The following is a 12,791-nucleotide window of genomic DNA, read 5'->3' on the forward strand; positions in this document are numbered from 1 at the left end:
ACTATTTAAAATCAATGTTGAAGTAAATTTATTTTTTTTATTGTAAAGAACAGTAAATACATTTTTTAAAATTAATTTTTCATTTTAGCTTCTGTTTTTTCGAGGAAGAATATTTGTGAAATATTTATTTAAACTTATTATAATTACAATTCAAAAAAAATATTCTGGCAAATCTAGAAAATCTTTAGAATCAAATTTAAATCTTATTTCAAAGTCTTTTAAATTTCTTTGAAAAAATTTTTGCCGGAAAATCTAGAAGAAATAATGATTTGTCTTTGTCAGAAATATAACTTGGTCCAATTTGTTATATATTCTAACAAAATGCAGACTGGATTTTAACCTATTTAAAACATGTCATCAAAATTCTAAAATTAATCTTAATCAGAAAAAATTACTAATGAGGTTCCATAAATTCTTTTTTTAAATTTTTTCAAAAATATTCGAATGAGCTACTTTTTCTCTTCTTTTTTTTCAGGTGAATTTTGAATTTTAAAGAGTCCATCCATCCATCCATTTTCTACCACTTATTCCCTTTTGGGGTCGCTGGCGCCTATCTCAGCTACAATCGGGCGGAAGGCGGGGTACACCCTGGACAAGTCGCCACCTCATCGCAGGGCCAACACAGATACACAGACAACATTCACACACTAGGGCAGAGTCGAAAATTCAAAATTAAATTTTTTTTCTTTTCCCCTATTTTCTCCCATTTTAAACCGTTCAATTAAATGTTTTTTTCATCATTCATTCTCTACAAAAAACCTTCCGTAAAAGGAAAAAAAAAGTACGACGGAATGACAGACACCCATTTTTTTGGAATTTCTAATTTTTAAATTTTTTTTTATTTATTTATTAAAGGTAAATTGAGCAAATTGGCTATTTCTGGCAATTTATTTAAGTCTGTATCAAACTGGTAGCCCTTCCCATTAATCAGTACCCAAGAAGTAGCTCTTGGTTTCAAAAAGGTTGGTGACCCCTTTCCTAGACATACTATGTATTTTTTTTAGGGCTGGGCAACGATTAAAAATTTTAATCAAAGTTAATCGCACTATTTGTCCGATTAATCGCGATTAACTGCATTGTATACACAAAGCCCAATAATGAATTCAAAAGTAGTGTGTAGTGCACCTTTATTGGAATATTCTCCCACATGAACAAAAGCGCCAAAACATTTGTTGTGCAAACACAATTTAAATCAGTCCTTGTTAAACAGTAGCAGTTAAATAGCATATTTTATGAAAATCAACTCCAAAAATGTAAATACAAACATTTAAGCTTATTGCCACTGCCAGGGTATTTAAGTTATCCTGTTTGTTATGGAAAATAAATATAATCTACATACAAATCTCTGAGCCACAATCATAACATCTGAACAGGCAATTTCTGAGGTAACAGCAGAAACATTTTTTTTATCAGGGATCTTATGTTTAAAAAACCTATATTATAGGTAGTGGGCTGTTTTAGGGAATTTTTGATCAAATTATCCGTAGTAGCAATATTAATAATGTTGTGTTTATTCTGCGTAGTGCACTTAAAATAATTATGACCATATCTAGGAATTGATATGATGGGAATTTTCCGATTGTTTGCTTGGTGCTTTGATAAACTGAAGGCATCATATACATGGTACTATATTGTGATGTTATGAGCCAGGGGAAAAAAGAACTACCCTACCCAGCATGCAACAGGAGTGAGGAGCATGCGCGGTAGCCCGGTATAGGTTGTGTCGCCATGACGGCATCTTGTATGTTGTGATATGCACGCTCTGAAAGTAAACGTTAAGAACTCAGCCAACACTCCTGGTCTGCATTATTCATAAATAGACAGACAACACATATACTCCGCTGCTTCACAGGCCGCTGGATGTAGCCGGCAAAGTATTCCCATGCTAGCTAGCCGGTCTAGCAAGCACGCCTCATTCAGTCCAAAACGGCCCGATCTATCCACATCCAGAATTGTCTGGCGGTCGTAAGTGATCCCGGAGTGACCACGCTGTAAGCCAGCCAGGACATTTGCAGAATTGTCCGGTATTTTTGCCAAATGTTCCATCTTTACCAAGAGCCCCTCCACGCCGGGCGACGCCATCTTGTTAAGAAAAGGCGTTAACAAAATAAAAGCATGTAAACAACATACTTCTTTCATCTCCGTAATATCGCTAAAATTCGCTCCATTCTGTCCACTAAAGACGCTGAGATCATTATCCATGCGTTTGTTACGTCTCGCCTCGATTACTGTAACGTATTATTTTGGGGTCTCCCCATGTCTAGCATTAAAAGATTACAGTTGGTACAAAATGCGGCTGCTAGACTTTTGACAAGAACAAGAAAGTTTGATCACATTACACCTGTACTGGCTCACCTGCACTGGCTTCCTGTGCACTTAAGATGTGACTTTAAGGTTTTACTACTTACGTATAAAATACTACACAGTCTAGCTCCATCCTATCTTGCACATTGTATTGTACCATATGTCCCGGCAAGAAATCTGCGTTCAAAGGACTCCGGCTTATTAGTGATTCCCAAAGCCCAAAAAAAGTCTGCGGGCTATAGAGCGTTTTCCGTTCGGGCTCCAGTACTCTGGAATGCCCTCCCGGTAACAGTTCGAGATGCCACCTCAGTAGAAGCATTTAAGTCTCACCTTAAAACTCATTTGTATACTCTAGCCTTTAAATAGACTCCCTTTTTAGACCAGTTGATCTGCCGTTTCTTTTCTTTTTCTCCTATGTCCCACTCTCCCTTGTGGAGGGGGTCCGGTCCGATCCGGTGGCCATGTACTGCTCGACCGTGTATCGGCTGGGGACATCTCTGCGCTGCTGATCCGCCTCCGCTTGGGATGGTTTCCTGCTGTGAACGGGACTCTCGCTGCTGTCTTGGATCCGCTTTGGACTGGACTCTCGCGACTGTGTTGGATCCATTATGGATTGAACTTTCACAGTATCATGTTAGACCCGCTCGACATCCATTGCTTTCCTCCTCTCCAAGGTTTCTCATAGTCATCATTGTCACCGACGTCCCACTGGGTGTGAGTTTTCCTTGCCCTTATGTGGGCCTACCGAGGATGTCGTCGTGGCTTGTGCAGCCCTTTGAGACACTAGTGATTTAGGGCTATATAAGTAAACATTGATTGATTGATTGATGATACGCAAATGTGCGATAAAATAATTGTCGGCGTTAATAGATTGATGAGTTAACTCGTAATTAACGCATTAATTTGCCCACCCCTAAAGTTTAAACAAGAATATGAAGATAACTCCAAAATGCAACACTAATTAACGTTAAAGCTTGTTTGTCAACTTTCATACATTTTCCGATCATAACGGCATCGATGTGAATGCTTGCCTCTCAAAAAGTGAATGTTGTGTACAGTTTCATCATTTACCTTGGACTAAATGTGAATGGTAAGGCTGGTGTGCGGTGAGGACGGCGGTCATTTCATCATGGTCGGCTGGATGGATGTATTCATAAATGCTGTTTCCGGTCAACTCCACCTGCAATGCACAATCATGTCAGGACTGTGACACGGCAGGCTCAACATACCTAAGGAGGTAACATTACCTTTGCTAAACCAACCTGAGACAGACCCAAGTGAACCGAGGCCGTTTCTGATATGTACATTATTTTCCCATCCGGAGCAACCACAAAAATGAAGCCGTCCAATGTCTGAAAGAAACCACATAAGTTACAAAATTATTAAATCGCACTTGGACAGAAATCTAGAAAGTTTGATAATATTTAATGACATTGAACATTTACTTGTGTTTGGCAGCCTATTAACACAGTGGGAATGTTTTATAGCCACTCTGAATAAATACACATTTTCTATTAGATCCCCGGTGTCTAAACTTACTTTACTAGAAAAACTTTGCAAGACAATTTACAAACCCAGTTTCCATATGAGTTGGGAAATTGTGTTAGATGTAAATATAAACAGAATACAATGATTTGCAAATCCTTTTCAACCCATATTCAGTTGAATATGCTACAAAGACAACATATTTGATGTTCAAACTGATAATTTTTTATTTATTTGCAAATAATCATTAGTTTTAGAATTTGATGCCAGCAACACGTGACAAAGAAGTTGAAAAAGGTGGCAATAAATACTGATAATGTTGAGGAATGCTCATCAAACACTTATTTGGAACATCCCACAGGTGTGCAGGCTAATTGGGAACAGGTGGGTGCCATGATTGGGTATAAAAACAGCTTCCATGAAATGCTAAGTCATTCACAAACAAGGATGGGGCGAGGGTCACCACTTTGTAAGCAAATTGTCGAACAGTTTTAGAACAACATTTCTCAACGAGCTGTTGCAAGGAATTTAGGGATTTTACCATCTACGGTCTGTAAAATCATCAAAAGGTTCAGAGAATCTGGAAAAATCACTGCAGGTGTGCAGGCTAATTGGGAACAGGTGGGTGCCATGATTGGGTATAAAAACAGCTTCCCAAAAAAATGCTCAGTCTGTCACAAAAACAATTAGTTTCCTCAGTTCCCAAACGTTTATTGAGTGTTGTTAAAAGAAAAGGTGATGTAACACAGTGGTGAACATGCCCTTTCCCAACTACTTTGGCACGTGTTGCAGCCATGAAATTCCAAGTTAATTATTATTTGCATTAAAAAAGATGAAGTTTGTGAGTTTTAACATCAAATATCTTGTCTTTGTAGTGCATTTAACTGAATATGGGTTGAAAATGATTTGCAAATCATTGTATTCCGTTTATATTTACATCTAACACAATTTCCCAACTCAAATGGAAACGGGGTTTGTAATTTTTCTTTAAAAAAAACAAAATAACTTTCATGAAGTGAAAGTGTTTAATTGTAAAATATTGTATTTAATATTTTGAGCTTTTTACAATTTGTTGATCGGGTGTTGAAGATGCATCTTTTTGGGCTGCTCTTTTATGATAAATATCCTTTGCTGAAGCATAATCCTGATCATTTATCCAAGCTTGGGACCAGCACAAGTGAGGAGCTGCTGGCTATAGAAAGCAAACCCACCCTGACCACACACTATAAAATGTTGGGTTAAAATTTTTAACCCAACTGCTAGTTCAGAAAAGAACAAACCCCTTATTTTTGTTATTTTAAGTCCACATTTTGAGTTAATTTTTTCAACCCAACTTTTTTGCGTCCAATTATTTAACCAAAAAGTTGAATTTTGATAACTCAATGTTGGGTTATTCCCAACCAAACTATTGGCTTAAATTATTTAACCCAAAATTTGAGTTAAGATCAATAGAATGTTGGGTTATTACCAACCAAACTATTGGCTTAAATTATTTAACCCAAAATTTGAGTTAAGATCAATAGAATGTTGGGTTATTCCCAATAGAATGTTGGGTTATTCCCAAACAAACTATTGGCTTAAATTATTTAACCCAAAATTTGAGTTAAACTCAATAGAATGTTGGGTTATTCCCAACCAAACTATTGGCTTAGATTATTTAACCCAAAATTTGAGTTAAGATCAATAGAATGTTGGGTTATTCCCAATAGAATGTTGGGTTATTCCCAAACAAACTATTGGCTTAAATTATTTAACCCAAAATTTGAGTTAAACTCAATAGAATGTTGGGTTATTCCCAACCAAACTATTGGCTTAGATTATTTAACCCAAAATTTGAGTTAAACTCAATAGAATGATAGGTTATTCCCAACCAAACTATTGGGTTCCTTGACCCTATAGTTGGTTAAAAATTATACATTTTACTGCTGATTTGTCCTACTCCTCAACTGCTGATCAAAATTATTTTTATTCCATTAAAACATATTCAAAAGCAAGATTTGAGTGACATTTTTTATTACAAGAATTGCCCTGTTTAGTCATAGTAGTCCTACACAGCATGCTCAAATATTTTAGTGTACATAAAATGTGTGATTGTAAATAATCTTAATTAAATTAATCCATAATAAAATCCCTTTCAGAAAAAAATAACTTTTTAATTAAAAAAAAAAAAAGCATTTTACCCAAAAATGCATTACTCATTGAAAAACAGCCCAAACATAATTCAGAATTTTGAAAACCCAGATATTTTATAAAAATATTACCCAAAAATGGGTTGCTCTTCATAAAAATAACTACACTAGCAACTCATAAATTGGGTCATCAATACAACCCAGCATTTCTCAGTGTGCATGTACAGTATTTTTTACCATAAACTATACCAGTGCCACAAAAAAATGATATTTCAACAAAATTTTATGAATATGGAAAATAATTTCAACAACAACAATCACTACAATACTAGCAAGGTTTGGCAGCTTTTTTATTCACATCTACATTTCAAGTCAATGTATGTCTAATTGAATTATACTTCTATTGTTTGGAAGGCATAGCTCAGTTGGTAGAGTGGTTGTGCCAGCAACTTGAGGGTTGCAGGTTCGATTCCCGCTTCCGCCATCCTAGTCACTGCCGTTGTGTCCTTGGGCAAGACACTTTACCCACCTGCTCCCAGTGCCACCCACACTGGTTTAAATGTAACTTAGATATTGGGTTTCACTATGTAAAGCGCTTTGAGTCACTCGAGAAAAGCGCTATATAAATATAATCCACAAGGTATTCGAGAAAATATAAGCACTGCTATTTGTCTTTTTTTATAATGTGGGGTGGCAAGTTCTTTATTATTATTATTATTATTGTTTTCTCCACTCTTTCCTGTGCTGCAATTTGATTAATTTAGTGTCATAGGGAGAATTCCTCAAATAAATATAGTTAAAACAATATTTAAATAAAGATATAGATGATTTGTGCCATATTAGAAGTATAAATATTCTACAACAGAGGTGAGCATTTCAGCAATGTTGGCATACAGGGGGGTCAAACTCATTTTAGCTCAGGGGCCCCATGGAGGAAAATCTGTGCACACGCGGGCCGGACTATTAAAATCATGGCATTAAAACTACAAAATAAAGACAACTTCAGATTGTTTTCTTTGGCCGAAAATAGAACCAACACATTTTGAAAATATTACAATAGAAATATAGAAAAAAAAATACCGGCAGCGGTAAAGTTTAGATCCATGAAGGAAAGAAGAAAGTCAATGAATGTTTATAACTGAATATACTTACATATGCATACATTATTTTATTATTCTGCTTTTTTTTTTTTTTAATGAATTAAGTAACGTTTATGACAACCTTTTCCAAAACACAATATAGAATGTGGGGCAAAAAAGTATTTAGTCAGCCAGCGATTGTGCAAGTTCTCCCACTTAAAATGATGACAGAGGTCTGTAATTTTCATCATAGGTACACTTCAACTGTGAGAGACAGAATGTGAAAAAAAAATCCAGGAATTTTTAAGAATTTATTTGTAAATTATGGCAGAAAATAAGTATTTGGTCAACCATTCAAAGCTCTCACTGATGGAAGGAGGTTTTGGCTCAAAATCTCACGATACATGGCCCCATTCATTCTTTCCTTAACACGGATCAATCGTCCTGTCCCCTTAGCAGAAAAACAGCCCCAAAGCATGATGTTTCCACCCCCATGCTTCACAGTAGGTATGGTGTTCTTGGAATGCAACTCAGTATTCTTCTTCTTCCAAACACGACGATTTGAGTTCATGCCAAAAAGTTCTATCTTGGTTTCATCTGACCACAGGACATTCTCCCAATCCTCTGCTGTATCATCCATGTATCCATTTTGGTATAAACTCAACTCGTGGTGTTTGGAGGAAGAAGAATACTGAGTTGCATCCCAAGAACACCACACCTACTGTGAAGCATGGGGGTGGAAACATCATGCTTTTTTTCCAACCAAAAATGCTTTGCTCTGATTAAGAGGTACTTGAATTAAAATAATGTTCACAGGTGGTACATCACTGAAAAAAGGTTGAGAACCACTGATCTACAGTATATCAACTTCAGGTTGATATAAAGTTAAAAAACCCAAAAAAGGTTTTATGCCTTTTTCTGTCAAAGACAATTTTGTTTTTTACAATAACACTGAAATGTGCAGTATTTCCCCCACTGCCCAAAACATTCAGAAAGTAATGTTTGATGTGAAGTAATTACAGCCTTAAAGGGATCAATAATGCAGGACACCATTGATGTGAATTATATTTATATTTATATAGCGCTTTTCTCTAGTGACTCAAAGCGCTTTACATAGTGAAACCCAGTATCTAAGTTACATTTAAACCAGTGTGGGTGGCACTGGGAGCAGGTGGGTAAAGTGTCTTGCCCAAGGACACAACGGCATTGACTAGGATGGCGAAAGCGGGAATCGAACCTGCAACCCTCAAGTTGCTGGCATGGCCGCTCTACCAACCGAGCTTAATTATTATTTTTTAGTAGTAGCTCGGCCGTGCCAGCAACTTGAGGGTTCCAGGTTCAATCCCCGCTTCTGCCATCCTAGTCACTGCCGTTGTGTCCTTGGGCAAGACACTTTACCCACCTGCTCCCAGTGCCACTCACACTGGTTTAAAAATGTAACTTAGATATTGGGTTTCACCATGTAAAGCACTTTGAGTCACTAGAGTAAAGCGCTATATAAATATAATTCACTTCACTAATCACCTTGTTATCTAATCGCCTGTCGCTCTGTTACAAGCAGCAGCCAGGAGGAAAGACAGGGTTGGGGCTGGAGCCAGAGCGCGAGCGAAAACGAAAGAGAAAAATACAAATTGATGGAAAGCAACTGAGAGACTTATTGAAAAATAAAACAATATTGTAACCCTGAAACAGGCTCTCATGTCGGTGCTTGGTGGTCTGAAGAACCCCAGGAGGGCAAGCCCCACACTAACCAAGAATAAATAAATAACTTCTTACCATTTTTGCAAATTCTTGAACAGTTGGATGGATTAAAAATGCAGGAGAATGTTTTATATTTTGAACATTATTTTTAACACTGTGATTACAAGTGGAATTATTCATTACTTATCATGTTAAGCAATGTCGGCTCAGATTTATCTGAGAGCCAGATGCAGTCATCAAAAGAGCCACATCTGGCTCTAGAGCCATAGGTTCCCTACCCCTTTATGCCTTGGGCCGGTTCACAATTCGCTGCGGGCCACAAATGGCCCCCGGGCCACACTTTGGACACCCCTGAACTACGGCTATATATACTTTTTTTCAAATAGTCTTAAAACATATGCATGCTTTTTTATGCGTTAAGCCCGAATATTTTGCCTGGGTTTCAAACCTGCGGTCCTTGTGTGGCTGCTGATGTAAGAAGTGATGTGCAGTGTGAAAGACAGACGGGCTGCTGCGTGACCACCAATGTGCTCTGCTCATTTACACACTGGAAGGGAACACGCTACCAACCTTTTTGTATCCGCGGACCGGTCAACGCTTAATAATTTGTCCCGCGGTCCGGGGGACGAGGGGGGGGGTCCTTTTTTTTTCTTTTTTTTTTTTTCTTCTTTGTCATGAAAAAGGGACGTTTTTGTGGTTGGTGCACTAATTGTAAGTGTATATTGTGTTTTTTATGTTGATTTAATAAAAAATAAAAATAAATAAATAATAATAATTATTATTATTTTTTTAATAAAACATTATTCTGCGGCCCGGTACCAATCGGTTGGGGACCACTGCACTAGGGGACAAATGATGGCAACTAAAGACAACCGGATTCTTAATGATAAATATTCCATCCATCCATCCATCTTCTTCCGCTTATCCGAGGTCGGGTCGCGGGGGCAACAGCCTAAGCAGGGAAACCCAGACTTCCCTCTCCCCAGCCACTTCGTCTAGCTCTTCCCGGGGGATCCCGAGGCGTTCCCAGGCCAGCCGGGAGACATAGTCTTCCCAACGTGTCCTGGGTCTTCTACCGGTTGGACGTGCCCTAAACACCTCCCTAGGGAGGCGTTCGGGTGGCATCCTGACCAGATGCCCGAACCACCTCATCTGGCTCCTCTCCATGTGGAGGAGCAGCGGCTTTACTTTGAGTTCCTCCCGGATGGCAGAGCTTCTCACCCTATCTCTAAGGGAGAGCCCCAAACTCATTTGGGCCGCTTGTACCCGTGATCTTATCCTTTCGGTCATGACCCAAAGCTCATGACCATAGGTGAGGATGGGAACGTAGATCGACCGGTTAATTGAGAGCTTTGCCTTCCGGCTCAGCTCCTTCTTCACCACAACGGATCGATACAACGTCCGCATTACTGAAGACGCCGCACCGATCCGCCTGTCGATCTCACGATCCACTCTTCCCTCACTCGTGAACAAGACTCCTAGGTACTTGAACTCCTCCACTTGGGGCAGGGTCTCCTCCCCAACCCGGAGATGGCACTCCACCCTTTTCTGGGCGAGAACCATGGACTCGGACTTGGAGGTGCTGATTCTCATTCCGGTCGCTTCACCGAACCGATCCAGTGAGAGCTGAAGATCCCGGTCAGATGAAGCCATCAGGACCACATCATCTGCAAAAAGCAGAGACCTAATCCTGCGGTCACCAAACCGGAACCCCTCAACTGCGCCTAGAAATTCTGTCCATAAAAGTTATGAACAGATGATAAATATTATTATTGAAAATATAATAATGCATGTTAATTCGAGACTCTAAATTGCTTGTAGCTGCAGGGATATATGCATGATTGGATAATAATAATAATAATAACCCAAAAGGGAATAAGCGGTAGGAAATGGATGGATGGATAATAATAATAATAATAATAATGACCTGCAGGAGATGGGAGCCCAATTCCTGGCTGACCCCATCCAGGCTGCTGCGGCTCACGTGACCCCAAGACTCACCAAGACCTGGTAAACAAAACACAAGCAACACAAAAACAACATCAGGATGACGTCATGTTTGCAGTCACAACATGCCAGGATTCGGCGCAGTAGGTCGCCCTGCACTATCACGCAGCTTTTTTTTTTTTTTTACTGTGAAAATATCCCCCGTCTCGTCGCGTGAAAGTATTTGCATAAACTATTCAGGACCAGCTAAGCTCGCAGGAGGCCAATAGACGAGCCAAAGCTGGACAGAACAAACAGAATTGTGTGCAGCAGACTCGGAATTGAAATGCAAATGTGCGTGAGCAGAATAAACAGGCGGCCAGCAGGGACAAGAAGCACTTCTCTGTTAATATTGTATTCCAATAATTAAACGCCTAAATAGGATTGGGATTTATATATATAAAAAAGAAACGGATAGGGATTAAAAAAAAAAAAAAAAAAAAAAAAGATTTTAATTATTTTTTTTTCTTTATATTTTACATATATTGTGGAGTGTTTTTTTTAGTTAAATTAATTCTCATACAAGGTTTTTTTTAATTTATTTTATTTCTGCTTGTATTTGGTTTTTATCGTTGTATGGTTTATTTTTCTGTGATATGGATCTGAAATAAAATGTCTACTTATACTTGCCATCAAACATGTTCTTTTATTGCCTTTTAGAGCAGTGGTTCTCAACCTTTTTTCAGTGATGTGAACATTTTTTTTAATTCAAGTACCCCCCTAAAAGCATTTTTGGTTGAAAAAAAGAGATAAAGTAGTAAAATACAGCACTATGTCATCAGTTTCCGATTTATTAAATTGTATAACAGTGCAAAATATTGCTCATTTGTAGTGGTCTTTCTTGAACTATTTGGAAAAAATATATAAAAATAAGTAAAAACTTGTTGAAAAATAAACAAGTGATTTAATTATAAATAAATATTTCTACACATAGAAGTAATCATCAACTTAAAGTGCCCTCTTTGGGGATTGTAATAGAGATCCATCAACTTAATTCTAAACATTTCTTTACAAAACATAAATCTTTAACATCAATATTTATGGAACATCAAAAAAAATCTAGCTGTCAACACTGAATATTGCATTGTTGCATTTCTTTTCACACTTTATGAACTTACATTCATATTTTGTTGAATTATTAATCAATAAATGTATTTATAAACGATTTTTGAATTGTTGCTATTTTTAGAATATTTAAAAAAAAATCTCAAGTACCCACATTTCAGAACCACTGCGGTAGGAAATTGATGGATGTACATCTTGCAAAATATTTTTTTATTGAGAACATAAGATTGGAGGACTTTAATCGATGGAAAAACTCATGCAGCTCAGACTTATTATATATTTTTTTAAATAATGCAGTAGAATGATATACACTATTGTTTATATCATTTAACCTCGACTTTTAACAAACTTGTGATTTTTCGGAATTTATTATTGACAGGAGACTATTTTTCAAAAAGCAGCTGCCTGACCAGGGCTCAGAAAATCTGCAAAGACTCCTCCCACCCCCACCAAGGACTGTTTTCTCTGCTGGACTCTAGAAAGAGGTTCCGCAGCCTCCGAAGCAGAACTTCCAGGTTCTGTAACAGCTTCTTCCCTCAGGCTGTAAGACTCTTGAACGCATCATGAATAAATTATCTCCTCAACTCCCCCCAACTAGCTGGAATACAAAAAAAACAATACATCCATACATCTGTACAGTAATCTATTTATTTAGATATATATATATTTAATTATATTTGCACCTTATTGCTTTTTTTTATCCTGCACTACCATGAGTTTATGCAACGAAATTTCGTTCTTATCTGTGCTGTAAAGTTCAAATTTGAATGACAAAAGAAAGCAAGTCTAAGTCTTTGTGCAGCTGGGTGAAGGTCTGCATGTGTCAACCAGAAAATAGATCATAACACAACAGAATATGTCCTCTAGATCAGTGGTTCTCAAATGGGGTACTTGAAGGTATGCCAAGGGGTACGTGAGATTTTTTTTTTAAATATTCTAAAAATAGCAACAATTCAAAAATCCTTTATAAATATATTTATTGAACAACAAAATATGAATGTAAGTTCATAAACTGTGAAAAGAAATGCAACAATGCAATATT

General features: G+C 37.5%; 1 protein-coding gene across 1 annotated transcript in view; it reads right to left on the reverse strand.

Moving 5' to 3' along the window:
• Nucleotides 1-12,791, reverse strand: part of sim1a (SIM bHLH transcription factor 1a) — a 57,777-nt gene that overhangs the window by 34,869 nt on the left and 10,117 nt on the right. Inside the window, exons 3-5 of the mRNA XM_061914963.1 lie at nt 10,626-10,705; nt 3,552-3,656; nt 3,376-3,484 (exon numbers count right to left, since the gene is read on the reverse strand). Of these exons, the coding sequence (XP_061770947.1) occupies nt 3,376-3,484; nt 3,552-3,656; nt 10,626-10,705 (294 nt within the window). The remainder of the gene's footprint in view (nt 1-3,375; nt 3,485-3,551; nt 3,657-10,625; nt 10,706-12,791) is intronic.

Source organism: Nerophis ophidion, linkage group LG11, assembly GCF_033978795.1.
Source record: "Nerophis ophidion isolate RoL-2023_Sa linkage group LG11, RoL_Noph_v1.0, whole genome shotgun sequence".
Lineage (NCBI taxonomy): Eukaryota > Metazoa > Chordata > Actinopteri > Syngnathiformes > Syngnathidae > Nerophis > Nerophis ophidion.